The 15,673-nt window shown below is 47.3% G+C and overlaps 1 protein-coding gene across 36 annotated transcripts in view; it reads right to left on the bottom strand.

Annotated features, from left to right (window-relative positions):
* Positions 1-15,673, bottom strand: part of MED15 (mediator complex subunit 15) — a 105,272-nt gene that overhangs the window by 45,356 nt on the left and 44,243 nt on the right. For all 36 annotated transcript variants that reach the window (XM_074004368.1, XM_074004360.1, XM_074004354.1 and 33 more), the window contains one exon: positions 12,210-12,297. In XM_074004368.1, the coding sequence (XP_073860469.1) occupies positions 12,210-12,287 (78 nt within the window). In that variant the 5' untranslated portion in view covers positions 12,288-12,297. The remainder of the gene's footprint in view (positions 1-12,209; positions 12,298-15,673) is intronic.

A 15,673-nucleotide genomic window follows, 5' to 3' on the forward strand; every position in this document is an offset into this window, starting at 1 on the left:
CTCGCTCTGTCACCCAGGCTGGAGTGCAGTGGCTAGATCTCGGCTCACTGCAAACTCCACCTCCCAGGTTCAGCCATTCTCCTGCCTCAGCCTCCCGAGTAGCTGGGACTCCAGGCGCCTGCCACCACCCCCAGCTAGTTGTTTTGTATTTTTAGTAGAGATGGGGTTTCACCGTGTTAGCCAGGATGGGCACGATCTCCTGACCTCGTGATCTGCCCGCCTTGGCCTCCCAAAGTGCTGGGATTATAGGTGTGAGCCACCACATCCGGCCTAAATTTCTGTTCTTTTAAGCCACCAAGTTTGTAGTAACTTGTTATAGCAGCCACAGGAAACATAAATTGTGTTACCAGGAGTGGGGTGCCTAAAAACGTAGCAGTGGCTTTGTAACTCAATAATGAAGGGGTGCTAGTAGAATTATGAGAAGCATGACAGAAAAGGCCTAGGTTTCCTTGAACAGGCTGTGGGGTAGATATGTGGATGTTAAAGACTCTGTCACCCAGACTGCCTTAAAGGAAATGAGGAACTTGATACACAAAGTCTGTGTTATCTTCAAGAATACATACACTATCAAAAACAAAACGTTGGTAGAAGCATGAACATTGAAAGTGATTCTAAAGGCACAAAGGAAACAAGGAACATGTTACTGGAAACCAGAGCAAAGGTGATCTTTGTAATATAACGGCAAAAAGTTTAGCTGGATTGTGTCCTGTAGCTGTGTGGAAGGCAGAATCATAAGCAATAAGCTTGCACATTTAGCTGAGCAGACTTCCAATCAAAGCATTCAAGACTCAGCTTGGGCCGGGCGCAGTGACTTATGCCTGTAATCTCAGCACTTTGGGAGGCTGAGGCAGGCAGATCACCTGAGGTCAGGAGTTCAAGACCAGCCTGGCCAACATGGTGAAATCCCGTCTTTACTAAAAATACAAAAATTAGCCAGGCATGGTGGTGGGCACCTGTAATCTCAGTTACTTGGGAGGCTGAGGCAGGAGAATCACTTGAACCCGGGAGGCAGAGGTTGCAATGAGCAGAGATCGCGCTACTGCACTCCAGCCTGGGCGACAGAGTGAGACTCCGTCTCAAAAAAAAAAAAAAAAAAAAAAAAAAAAAAAAAAAAAAAAGCAACACGAAAGAGATAAATTAAGGGTACAATAAACAAAAAGAATTTTTAAAATACAAAAAAAAAAAAAAAAGAGAGAGAGAGAGAAATTGAGGGAAGAACTGTTAGGCAGAAAGGAATCCACACTTAATGATTTGGGAAATTCTCAGGCTATTTAGATCGGAATAAACCAAAATGCTAAAACTAGGAGATTCATTGTTAGGAAAGTGTGTTCTGTAGAGAATGCCAAGGGTGTGGCATATCTTGCAATTTTTTTCTAGTGCCAAAGAGATTAAACATGGAACTTACGAATCCCCTCAATCATCTCGCAGAAGTAAGGAAACAGAGATGAAATTATCTAGGAAAGATCTGTGGAGAAACCTTATCTAATACTATGAATTCCATCATATATGCAGAAGTTCCACAAGGATTTTGAGAATGTTCTACCAGCAGAAACACTGCCAGCTTGGAGTAGAAAGTTTACAGACTAGACAAAATCAAAGAACTCCCAAAATTTTAGAAGCAGGAATAGGCTGATAAAACTACTCAGCCTCAAACATGTGCTACCCTTTAAGAAAGTGAGGGCAGAGCCACGGGCTCAGAAGTCAAGAGACAGGAGCCTCCAACTTTATGGTAACCTGTTATGGCAGCCATGGGAAACTAATACACTATTTCTATAGATCTGCCTATTCTCTGGGCATTTTATAAAAACGCAGCATGTCATCCTTTGTGGCTGCTTCATTTCATTCACGTAATGTTTTTAAGCTTCATCCATGTGGTAGCATGTATCAGCCCTTCATTCCTTCATGTGGCCACATGATACCCACTGTATGGCTATTCTACATTCTGTTTATCCATTCATCTGCTGGTAGACATTTGGGTTGTTTCCACTTTTAGCTATTTACAATGTTATAATAATGCTATAAATGTTTGTGTATATGTTTTTGTGTGGACATGCTTTCTTTTCTCTTGGGTATATACCTAGGAGTGAAACTTCTGGGTCGTATGGTAACTCTACATTCAATTTTTTTAGGAACTGTCATACTGTTTTTCACAGCAGCTGTACCATTTCACATTCTCTCTAGCAATGTATGAGAATTCCAATTTCTCCACCAGGCATGGTGGCTCACCCCTGTAGTCCCAGCACTTTGAGGAGGCCAAGATGGGTAGACTACCTGAGGTCAGGAGTTCGAGACCAGCATGGCCAACAGGATGAGACCCTGTCTCTACTAAAAATACAAAAATTAGCCGGGCCTTGGCTGGGCGTGGCAGCTCACACCTGTAATCCCAGCACTTTGGAGGCTTACGCAGGTGGATCATGAAGTCAAGAGATCAAGATCATTCTGGCCAACACGGTGAATCCCCATCTCTACATCTAACAAAAGTTAGCTGGGCATAGTGGCGCGTGCCTGTAGTCCCAGCTACTCGGGAGGCTGAGGCAGGGGAATTGCTTGAACCTCGGAGGCGGAGGTTGCAGTGAGCCGAGATTGCGCCACTGCACTCCAGTCTGGTGACAGAGCGAGACTCCGTTGCAAAAAAAAAAAAAAAAAAAATTAGCTGAGTGTGGTGGTGTGTGCCTATAGTCCCAGCTACTCAGGAGACTGAGGCAGGAAAATCACTGGAAGTCGGGAGGCAGAGGCTGTAGTGAGACAAGATTGTGCTACTGCACTCTAGCCTGGGTGACAGAGCAAGACTCCGTCTCAAAAAGAAAGAAAATTCCATTTTCTCTACATCTTTGCCAACACTTATCATTGTTGTGTTTTAAATCACAATCATTATAATGGAAATGAAGTGGCACCTCATTGTGGCTTTTATTTGCAATCCACTAATGACTAGTGATGTGGAGCCTCTTTTCACGTGGTTGTTGGCCATTTGTATCTCTTCTTTGGAGATACATTTATTCAAGTACTTTGCCTATTTTGTAGTTGCTTTTTTTTTTTTTTTTTTTTTTTTGGTGTTGCTGAGTTGTAGGAGTTCTTTATGTATTCTGGATATTAAACCCTTACCTGACATGTGATTTGCAAATACTTTCTCCCATTCCATGGGTTGTTTTTCCCTCTTTCGACAGTGTCCTATGATGTACAGGTTTTTAATTCTGATGAAGTCAAATTTATCTATGTTTTTTGTAGCTTGTGCTTTTTTGGCATATCTAAGAAACCACTGCCTAATCCAAGGTCATGAAGATGTATGCCTCTGCTTTCTTCTAAGATATTTACAGTTTTAGCTTGTAAATTTAGGTTTTTGACCCATTTGGGGTTAATTTTTTTCAAAGTTTTTTAGAGACAGAGTCTCACTCTGTCACCCAGGCTGCAGCATGTTGGTACAATCACAGCTTCCTGTAATCTCAAACTCCTGGGCTCAAGTGACCCTCCAGCCTCAGCCTGTCGATTAAGCAGGACTACAGGCACGTGCCACCATCCCTGGCTGGTGTTTTTTATTTTAAGTTTTGTATAGGGTGTTAAGTTGGGGCTCAACCTCAGTATTTTGTACGTAGTTACCCAGTTGTCCTAGCAACTACTGTGGTTTATGTATTTAAAAATTTTATTTTTGTTCGGGCGTGGTGGCTCACACTTGTAATTCCACTGCTTTGAGGGGCCGAGGCGGGCGAATCACGAGGTCAGGAGTTCAAGATCATCCTGGCCAACATGGTTAAACCACGTCTCTACTAAAAATACAAAAAATTAGCCGGGTGTAGTGGCAGGTGCCTAATCCCAGCTACTCGGAGGGCTGAGGCAGGAGAATCACTTGAACCCAGGAGGTGGAGGTTGCAGTGAGCCGAGATTGTGCCACTGCACTCCAGCCAGGACGACAGAGTGAGACTCCATCTCGAAAAAAAAAAATTATATATAAAACGTTTTTGATGACCATAAAAAGAATAATAGAACAAATGTCAGTGGACCTCTTACCCAGCTTAAATTTAAAAATAAAAAAGGAGGCATACAAGCTTGCTCTCCCCTCATCATTCCTTTGACTTGCCCCACACAGGTAAACTGGGGGAGACGTCACAAGAATTAGATGGTGTTCATAAAGTACTTAGCTCTCAGTGCCTTAATATATGCATAATATGGCTACTGAAAACCAAACCATTATAATTTAAAACAGGATTTATGAACAAGTAGGTTTACTAAGTATGGTGCAGGAGTCTTGATGGTCACACATTTAGATAGAGTGGAGCAAAGGAACACTGCCTACCGGTAGAGATGACACTCGACCCTCATTCTGAACCAGCTGCATGCAGCACAACTCACGTCTTTCCAGCACATATCAATAATTAATACATCAACTGTTCGATTTTTTTTCTTTTCTTTTTTGAGATGGAATCTCACTCTGCGCCTAGGTTGGAATGCAGTGGTGCAATCTCAGTTAACTGCAACCTCTGTCTCCTGGGTTCAAGCCTCTGCCTCCCAAAAAGCTAGGAGTACAGGCGTGTAATACTACACCTGGCTAATTTTTGTAATTTTTATATTTTTAGTAGAGACAGGGTTTCACCATGTTGGCCAGGCTGGTCTCAAACTCCTGACCTCAAGTGATCTGCCCACCTCAGCCTCCTGAAACTGCACCCAGCCACATCTTTTAATGTACAAACCATGCTTTTCTCAGCTCTAAGACTAAGCACTGAATGCTGGGGCCAGTAATTGTCCTTGATGAATAGGTATAGCAGAAGACGTATTCATATTTGATGAAAAGCCTGATGATCCTAGGCTTGTGAGGTCCCTCGGAAAGGCTGAAGCAGCCAGGCGCAGTGGTTCATGTCTATAATCCCAGCACTCTGGGAGGCCGAGGAGGGAGAATTGCTTGAGGACAGGAGTTCAAGACCAGCCTGGACAAAACAGTGAGACCCTGTCTCTACAAAAAACATTTTAAATATAGTCAATCTTTGAATCATATGTTTTATGAAAAAAAAAAAGTTTTAAAAAAATTAGCCAGGCATAGTGGTGCATACCTCCCAGCTACTCGGGAGGCTGGGTAGAGCACTTGAACCCAGAAGTTTGAGGCTTCAGTGAGCTATGATCACACCACTGTACTCCAGCCTGCGCAACAGAGCAATATCTTGACTCAAACAAAACAAAACAAAGCAAAACAAAAAGAAAGCTGAAGGTAGGAAAGTATCTTCATTAATCAGAGGCATGTTGGCATCTTTGTTCCCTCTTGGTCTCCTGGGGAACACAGTTGGGCCTATCTTTTTGCCCCTTGATTCTAGCTGTTTTGTTGTTCACTTAGACCCTCCTCTCTGATGAAGTCCAAGGTGGCTCCCCAGTTCTGATGCTCCCTCAGCCTCCCTAGTCCCTGAGTTTCACCTTAGCTCCTCAGTCAGGGTTCAGCTCTGTACTAGTCATTTCTAAACTACAAACCAGAGACATGTACTACTCTTCTTTTCTTTTTCTTTTTTTTGAGATGGAGTCTCACTCTGTTGCCCAGGCTGGAGTGCAGTGGCGTGCTCTCGGCTCACTGCAACCTTCACCTCCTGGGTTCAAGCAATTCTCCTGCCTCAATCTCTTGAGTAGCTGTGATTACAGGCGCACCACCACCACGCCTGGCTAATTTTTGTATTTTTAGTAGAGATGGGATTTCACCATATTGGCCAGGATAGTCTCGATCTCCTGACCTCCTGATCCACCCGCCTCGGCATCCCAAAGTGCTGGAATTACAGGTATGAGTCACTGCATCCCAGCCAACATGTACTACTTTTCCATAGTACTATGTGAAGTGGAAAATAGGTGATAGGAGTTTAATTTTTAACAGGCAAAGTAAGCAAATGCCCAGAAATACATCCAGTTCCAGTAAATATATGTCCGCACTGCCCCTGTAGTGCTGATACAGAGGTGCCAGGACCCTGATTGTCTTCTCATTCAATGGGTGCCAAATCTTCTTGAACTTTCCTTCAGGAGGCTGGCTGGAATGTTTGGAGATGCCATTATCACTATCACCTACCACCCCTAGGCATAGCTATTTTTGTATCCCTCAGTCTTCCTTAGACAGAGAGTAGTCCCCCCATAAAAATTAAAGTGTTAAGGAATTAAAGTGGGTGTTTGGGTGTCTTTTGCTTGACAGATGGGAGTCAGTAAGAGATGTGGCTAAGAGTGTGGGCTCTGACATTAGCCAAATGACATCCTGAGCAAAACAATTAGCATCTGCATGCCTTAGTTTCCTTGCCTGTAAACAGGAAAGAGTGGCACTGTAACCGAGTAAGGATCAAATGAGTTCACATGCATGAAGCATGCAGAACAGGGCCTTCTAGGCAGACATCACTGTAGAATGCACAAATGGGGCCTGGTTGTGAGACCTGGAGCCAGGCAATGACAGGATAAGGAGGGCTTTAACTTGGGGTGCTGACACTCACACTGAAGGTACGAGCTCACTCCAGACAATTTGGTGAATTCCTTTAGACAAGTACACACAAGGCTTTCCTTGCTCTGGGGTATACGCTAGATAGCCTGAGGTGCCCATTAGTGCCTGGTTTTCTTTGGGATGGGCACCTCTGGACTCGGAAGCCTGCCAGGACTGCAATGGAGAGTAATCCTCCTCCTCTATGAGCCACAACCTCTCAGACCCTCTTGGGGTCTGGAAACACAGAGAAACTACTTCTCCCTATCCTATTCCCTGCTCAGGGGTCCCACCTTTTACATTCCTTCACAGCTGTTCCAACAGGGTCTCAGGCAGCAAGGGCAGGTAACAAGTGTGCCTGGGCTGCCATCTGACCTGGAGAGTCCTATCACAGTCCACCTGCTGAGATGGTCCTCACAATACTAGCTGGCATTGCCTCCATGAGGAGCTTCAGCAGTAAGTAAAAAGATGGCCACCAGACAATATCCAAGTAAGATGTCTGTCCCTGTAAAAACGATGTAGGAAATTTCCAATAGTTCTTACACATATTTGTCTTCCAATTAATCAGAGCTTCTTCCTGGAGTTTGGGATTTAGAAATGGCTTGATAAAAGGAAATGGACTAAAATCATTATGGCACAGTGTACAGGCTACAGTTAATTCAGGGGCCAACGCAGAGAGAGCTGTCATAGGAAGGGGCAGTTGTTCTGCTGGACGCCTCTTTTGGGAGGGAAGGATTAATCCTAAGGTGCTGGGCATGTCTCTGTGGTAGCTAGTCTCCACGGTGCTCCCAAAATAATTAATGGCCTGCCTATAGGCTGCCATTCTCATCAAAAGGTAGAGGTGGCCGGGCGCGGTGGCTCAAGCCTGTAATCCCAGCACTTTGGGAGGCCGAGACGGGCGGATCACGAGGTCAGGAGATCGAGACCATCCTGGCTAACGCCGTGAAACCCCGTCTCTACTAAAAATACAAAAAACTAGCCGGGCGAGGTGGCGGGCGCCTGTAGTCCCAGCTACTCGGGAGGCTGAGGCAGGAGAATGGCGGGAACCCGGGAGGCGGAGCTTGCAGTGAGCTGAGATCCGGCCACTGCACTGCACTCCAGCCCGGGCTACAGAGCAAGACTCCGTCTCAAAAAAAAAAAAAAAAAAAAAAAAAAAAAAAAGGTAGAGGTAATTTACCCTCCCCTGAACCTGCACTGGCCTTGGGACTTACTGTTTCCAAGTGATGTTCTAGGAGTTGTGAGGACTGGCAGCTTCCACTTCTTCCTTCTCTTGCAAGCCAGCTGCCATGCTAAAAGGAAGTCTAGCTATGCTACTAAAGATACCACGTGGGGGCCATGTAAGGAAAACTGATGTGCAGCCTGATGAAGCCTTTATTGCCCTGTCAGCATGGCTGGGCTGCGGATGGAAAGCAGTCACATGAAAACTCACAAGTGAGGCCGGGTGCGGTGGCTCACACCTGTAATCCCAGCACTTTGGGAGGTCGAGAGGGGTGGATCACCTGAGGTCAGGAGTTCGAGACCATCCTGGCCAACATGGTGAAACCCCGTCTCTACTAAAAATGTAGAAATTAGCTGGGCGTGGCAGTGTGTGCCTGTAATCCCAGCTACTCGAGAGGCTGAGGCAGAATAGCTCAAACCCGGGAGGTGGAGGTTGCAGTGAGCCGGGATCGTGTCACTGCACTCCAGCCTGGCGACAGAGCCCTTATAAATCTGAGATAGCCCTTACAAAAATTCATTTAATTATAAGAAAATACAAACTGGCCAGGCACGGTGGCTCACGCCTATAATTCCAGCACTTTGGGAAGCAGAGGTAGGTGGATTGCCTGAGGTCAGGAGTTCAAGACCAGCCTGACCAACATGGTGAAACCCATCTCTACTAAAAATACAAAAATTAGCTGGACGTGGTGGCAGAAGAATCACTTGAACGCGGGAGGCAGAGGTTGCAGTGAGCTGAGACTGTGCCACTGAACTCCAGCCTGGGCGACAGAGTGAGACTCCATCTCAAAAAAAAAAAAAGAAAGAAAGAAAAAAGAAAAGAAAAGAAAAAAGAGAAAAAAGAAAAAGAATATACAAACTAACAAAAACAATTAAAAATTGTCAATTTTTTTTTAAGACGGAGTTTCACTCTTGTTGCCTAGGCTGGAGTGCACTGGCGCGATCTTGGCTCACACCAACCTCCGCCTCCCGGGTTCAAGCAATTCTCCCGCCTCAGGCTCCTGAGTAGTTGGGATTACAGGCATGTGCCACCATGCCCGGCTAATTTTGTAGTTTTAGTAGAGACGGGGGTTTCTCCATGTTGGCCTGGCCGGTCTTGAACTCTCGACCTCAGGTGATCTGCCTACCTAGGCCTCCCAAAGTGCTGGAATTACAGGCATGAGCCACCGTGCCTGGCCAAAAATTGTTAATTTAAAAAAAACAATAAAAAGAGTCAGCCGGGCGTTGTGGCTCCAGCCTATAATCCCAACACTTTGGGAGGCCGAGGGGGGTGGATTACCTGAGGTCAGGAGTTTGAGACCAGCCTGGCCAACATGGTGAAACCTTGTCTCTACTAAAAATACATAAATTAGCCGGGCATGGTGGCACACGCCTGTAATCCCAGCTATTCAGGAGCTGAGACAGGAGAATTGCTTCAGCCCAGGAGATGGCGGCTGCAGTGAGCCAAGATCGTGCCATGGCACTCCAGCCTGGCCAACAGAGTGAGACTGTCTCAAAAAAAATAAAAATAAAAGTAAAAAAATAAATAAAAATCCCCCCATATATTTGCAAATTATATATCTAATAACAGACTTATATCCAAATGCATAAAGAACTATTACAACCCAACAATAAAAAGACTAACAACCCAGTTTAAAAATGAACAGAGGATCTGAATAGACATTACTCCAAAGAAAATATACAAATGGCCAAAAAGCACATGAAAAAGATGCTCAGCATCATCAGTCACTAGGCAAATGCAAATCAAAACAATGAGACACCACTTCACACCCATTACACAATGGCTACAATTAAAATAGACAACGAGTACTGGAGAGGATGAGGAGAAACTGAAACCTCATTTAAGTTGCTGGTGAGAATTTAAAATAGTGCAGTTGCTTTGGGAAATCTGGTATTTCCTCAAAAGGTCAAATACAGGGGTACGATATGACCCAGCAACTCTACCCCTAGGTATATACCCAAGAGAAATGAAAACACAGCCCACACAAAAATTTATACATGAACTATTGTTCTGCTTATTCATAATAACCAAAAAGTAGAAACTATGTAAATGTCCACCAACTAATGAATAGCTATAAAATATGTGATATGGCCATCCAGAAAAGGAATATTTGACAATAAAAAGGAACAAAGTTGACTAGGCGCGGTGCGGTGGCTCACGCCTGTAATCCCAGCACTTTTGGAGGTCAAGGCAGGTGGATCACCTGAGGTCAGGAGTTCGAAACCAGCCTGGTTAACATAGCCCTAGACCATGGCAAAACCCCATCTCTACTAAAAACACAAAAACTAGCCAGGCATGGTGGTAGCACACACCTGTAATCTCAGCTACTAAGGAGGCTGAGGCAGAAGAACTGCTTGAACCCAGTGGGTGGAGGTTGCAGTGAGCCAAGATTGTGCCACTGCACTCCAGCCTGGGTGACAGAGCGAGATTCCACCTAAAAAAAAAAAAAAAGAGGAGGCCGGGCACGGTGGCTCATGCCTGTAATCCCAGCACTTTGGGAGGCTGAGGCAGGCAGATCATGAGGTCAGGAGATCGAGACCATCCTGGCTAACAAGGTGAAACCCTGTCTCTATTAAAAATACAAAAAATTAGCCGGGCGTGGTGGCGGGCCCCTGTAGTCCCAGCTACTCGGAAGGCTGAGGCAGGAGAATGGTGTGAACCCGGGAAGCGGAGCTTGCAGTGAGCGGAGATTGCACCACTGCACTCCAGCCTGCGGGACAGAGCAAGACTCTGTCTCAAAAAAAAAAAAAAAAAAAAAAAGAGGAATAAAGTATATAGCAAACATGGTTCATGGACCTTGAACCTTGAAAATATTATGCTAAGTGAAATAAGCCATCTGCAAAATGAAAACATATATTGTACAAGGACGGGTGTAGTGGCTCACGCCTGTAATCCCTGCACTTTGGGAGGCTGAGGCAGGCGGATCACCCGAGGTCAGGAGTTTGACCAGCCTGGCCAACATGATGAAACCCGGTCTCTACTAAAAATACAAAAAATTAGTCGGGCGTGGTGGTGGGCGCCTGTAATACCAGCTACTTGGGAGTCTGAGGCGGAGGAATCGCTTGAACCTGGTAGGCAGAGGTTGCAGTAAGCTGAGATTGTGCCACTGCACTCCAACCTGGGCAACAAGAGGAAAACTCTGTCTCAAAAAAACAAAAAACAAAAAATATATATATTGTACAATTGTATATTGTATATGGAAAATTCCAAATAGGCAAATCTATAGCAGTAGAAAGTATAAGTGGTAGCTGAGGGTTGAAGGAAAAGGGAATGTGACTGCTATCAGGTATAAAGTTTCTTTAAAAAATGTTGAAGGCTGAGCATGGTGGCTCACACTTGTAATCCCAGCACTTAGGGAGGCCAAGGCAGGAGGATAGCTTGAGATCAGGAGTTCAAGACCAGCCTGGTCAACATAGTGGGACCCCGTCTCCACAAAAACATAAAAAACTTAGCCGGGTGTGGTGGCACACGCCTGTAGTCCCAGCTACTCAGAAGACTAAAAAAGGAGGATCACTTAAGCCCGGGATGTTGAGGCTGCAGTGGGCTGAGATCACGCCACTACACTCCAGCCTGGGTACAGAGTGAGACCCTGTCTCAAAAAAAAAAAATTCTAAAATTAGGCCAGGCTTGGTGGCTCGCACCTGTGACCCCAGCACTTTGGGAGGCCTAGGCAAGAGGATGGCATATGGCCAGTAGTTTGAAACCACCCTGAGCAACATAGTGAAGCTAGCTGCATCTCTTTTTATTTATTAATGAATGTTTCAAAATTAGATTTTGGTGATGGCCGCACAACTCTGTGAATATCCTAAAGACCACTGAAATGTAAACTTTAAAGCGTGAATCGTATAAAGCTCTTAAAGAAAAAGAAAAGGCTTATCAAACAGATCCCTAGTACAGAGCCCACTCTACCCCACCTCAGTCCCTGTGCTCTTGCAGCTCTGCCTTGCACACACACGTGCACACAAGTGCATATGTGTCTTGTTCATTTCTAATAAAATGGTTCTGTCCCAGGGACAGATGAAAGGAGGTGGTCACATGAAGCCCTCAATGTGGTGCCCCACCCAGGGAGAGAGCCCACATGTAGTGGAAATCCTTCTTCTCCACTCCACCTGTGACGAGTTCTAGATAAGCATCACCTTCTTCACTTAGCAAAAGGGAACAGGAATGATTCTGGGCGCATGCCTCAGGGCCCTGTAGGGCTTAGGTAAGGACCCCTAGGAGGGGCTGAGGACAAACCAGGTTCTTGCTCATGGCACTGATCCCTTCCACAGGAGCAGCTAGGGGCCTGAGCAAGCTTCCAGTAGGATTCACGGGGGCTGACAACAGATGGAAGGTGCCGGCAGTGAGGTCTGGGGCTAGAGGCTGGGCCTGCATCCCAAATGCCCTCCTTGTACCATGGACACACAGGAGGACCCAGACTGCTGCAGGCAAAGCCAACGGTGCCTGTGATCAATCAGTGAGTAACCACCCCACCCCTACACCCTAGGACACCCAACAGAGAGGTTCCAGAGTCTGTCACACTCTCCTCTCCAAGGCTCTCTGCCAGAGGGGCTCCACTCACTAGGGCCTTACCCGGGTCTTGGCCTTCAGGAACACATGGCTCTCCATATCCTTGCTGGATTTACTGTGTGCCACGCCAGCTTTCCTCATGGCATCCTCACTGAAACACAAAAGGAAAAGAGATGTTTGCACACACCAGTGAGTTCACCACTGTGGGGCCCTGGTCAACAGGCCCTGCACAAGCAGCTGCCCCTGGTGACAAGGTGCTATCAGACCCAGCACACCAGCCTGGCTGAGGTCCAGGAGACGAATATAGGAAGGGGCACTCAATAGAGAGCAATGACAGGCCACTGAGTGAGGGAGAGAGCGAGCAGAGTGATCAGAAAAAAGGGACAGGAAAGGTGGTCGCCATGAAGCAAAGAGAGAGCCCTGGCATCAGGGGGCAGGAGGCTAGCCCCTAGGGATGGCTCACAACCAGTTCAGGATCAAGGACTACTGGGTGGCCAGCTGGCCTCTATTTCCTGCTCTCTGAGTGGCCTGCGTTCCCCACAAACTCTGCCAGATGGTGTAGCACCCTGGTTCCAGATTTGATTCCTCCTATAAAATGAAGGGGACACATGAAGTCATCTCTCAATTCCTCCCAAGGCAAGGGTCTGTCCCCATGTGGGACAATGCAAGTCCTATATGTGGGATCAAAGAGACAAGCTTCTAGCTTAACTTCTAGCTAGCGACAAGAGGAGAAAGACCACATAAATGTGAAAAGTATCTTTAAAAACCGATTTACCAACAATTTTGTACCAAGATAGAATCCTATGAAGGGTTTTTCATCACACTGCTGCTCCACGGGGATAAAAAGTCATGTACGTCAGTTAAGCTGGACCCCCCTTGAATGCAGCACATGCTGTCCCACCCCACCCCCCACCTCCCACACTCACACACGGAAAGACAAAAACAAGTGTGCATCTGTTAGAAAGGCCTGGACTGTGGCTACCAGGGGCGGGCGGCTCTGGTCTGCTCATGGCCTGCCTTCTTCCTAGTGGGATGGGTCTCTTCCTTGCCTGGCCTCCCACCCTGGGTTTGCTGATAAAGAAACAAGTGGCCAGGTGCAGTGCCTCACGACTGTAATCCCAACACTTTGGGAGGCCAAGGCAGGTGGATCGTCTGAGGTCAAGAGTTCAAGACCAGCCTGACCAACATGGTGAAACCCCATCTCTATTAAAAACACAAGGCTGGGCGCGGTGGCTCAAGCCTGTAATCCCAGCACTTTGGGAGGCCGAGGCGGGTGGATCACGAAGTCAGGAGATCAAGACCATCCTGGCTAACATGGTGAAACCCCGTCTCTACTAAAAATACAAAAAACTAGCCGGGCGTGGTGGCGGGCGCCTGTAGTCCCAGCTACTCGGAGGCTGAGGCAGGAGAATGGCGTAAACCCGGGAGGCGGAGCTTGCAGTGAGCCGAGATCGCGCCACTGCACTCCAGCCTGGGTGACACAGCGAAACTCCGTCTCAAAAAAAAAAAAAAAAACAAAAAAAAAAAACCACAAAATTAGGCCGGGCGCGGTGGCTCAAGCCTGTAATCCCAGCACTTTGGGAGGCCGAGACGGGCGGATCACAAGGTCAGGAGATCGAGACCATCCTGGCTAACACGGTGAAACCCCGTCTCTACTAAAAAATACAAAAAAACCTAGCCGGGCGAGGTGGCGGGCGTCTGTAGTCCCAGCTACTCGGGAGGCTGAGGCCGGAGAATGGCGTGAACCCGGGAGGCGGAGCTTGCAGTGAGCTGAGATCCGGCCACTGCACTCCAGTCTGGGTGACAAAGCGAGACTCTGTCTCAACAAAAAAAAAAAAATTAAAAAAAAAAAAAAAACAGCCGGGCGCGGTGGCTCACGCCTGTAATCCCAGCACTTTGGGAGGCCGAGGCGGGCGGATCACAAGGTCAGGAGATCGAGACCACGGTGAAACCCCGTCTCTACTAAAAATACAAAAAATTAGCCGGGCGCGGTTGTGGGCGCCTGTAGTCCCAGCTACTCGGGAGGCTGAGGCAGGAGAATGGCGTGAACCCGGGAGGTGGAGCTTGCAGTGAGCCGAGATCGCGCCACTGCACTCCAGCCTGGGCGACAGAGCGAGACTCCGTCTCAAAAAAACAAAAACAAAAACAAAAACAAAAAAAACACAAAATTAGCCGGGTGTAGTGGTGCATGCCTGTAATCCCAGCTACGAAGGAGGCCGAGGCAGGAGAATTGCTTGAATCCAGGAGGTGGAGGTTGCAGTGAGCCGAGATCGCACCGTTGCACTCCAGCCTGGGTGACAGAGTGAGAAAAAAAAAGAAAAAAAGAAACAGGCTGGGTGCGGTGGCTCTCGCCTGTAATCCCAGCACTTTGGGAGACCAAGGCGGGTGGATCATAAGGTCAGGAGATTGCGACCATCCTGGCTAACATGGTGAAACCCCGTCTCTACTAAAAATACAAAAAATTAGCTGGGCATGGTGGCAGGCGCCTGTAGTCCCAGCTACTTGGGAGGCTGAGGCAGGAGAATGGCGTGAACCCGGGAGGCAGGGCTTGCAGTGAGCGGAGATCGCACCACTGCACTCCAGCCTAGGAGACAGTGCGAGACTCCGTCTCAAAAAAAAAAAAAAAAAAAGAAGCAAGCATGTCAGGGCTCTGGGGCCTTGCCTCTGAGTGAATTGAATAGGCCCAGTCCAGCCCATGCTAGAAAGCATTCTGACCACTCCAAACAGCAACCAGCTAACCTCAGGAAACTGAAGGAATGTACACACGGGGCTGCAGCAATACGACTGTGATTCTTAAAGACATCACAGAAAGAAGGTTTAATGCTCAGAGGTGCACGCATCTGTCTTAACGTAAAAAGAAAAACAAAATGACATTGACCTATCACCCTGCTAGATTCAAAAAGCGTTCTTGGGCCGGGTACAGTGGCTCAGGTCTGTAATCCCAGCACTTTCGGAGGCCAAGGCAGGTGGATCACCTGAGGTCAGGAGTTTGAGACCAGTCTAACATTACGAAACCCTGTTTCTACTAAAAATACAAAAATTAGTCCAGCATGGTGGCAGGCACCTGTGGTCCCAGCTACTCGGGAGGCTGAGGCAGGAGAATTGCTTGAACCCAGGAGGCAGAGGTTGCAGTGAGCTAAGACGGCACCACTGCACTCTAGCCTGGGCAACAGAATGAGACTCCAGCACTCCTGGAGTTCCTACCTCCCTGTCTGCTTCCTGAAGCCTGAATTGAGGCGAGGAGGCAGCAAGGGGTTCCTGCTCACAAGGCATCCAGGGGTGGAACACAGAAGTAAGGGGAAAGGTCACCAGAGTCACAAAAGATGAGAGAGTTAACAATTCAGGAGGATAATGACAACCAGCTCACGCACGGTGCTGGGTCAGAGTTCTGGGGAAGCGAGGCATGGGTGGGCTGGGAGGACCCTGTGCGCATGCTCTCAGGTTGGCGCGAGGCTGGCTCTCCACACCCAGAGGCTGAGATGACAGCTGCTAGGCCCCAAGAGGTCAGTGAACATTTCTGATAGAAG

The sequence above is a fragment of the Macaca fascicularis genome, chromosome 10, assembly GCF_037993035.2.
Source record: "Macaca fascicularis isolate 582-1 chromosome 10, T2T-MFA8v1.1".
NCBI lineage: Eukaryota > Metazoa > Chordata > Mammalia > Primates > Cercopithecidae > Macaca > Macaca fascicularis.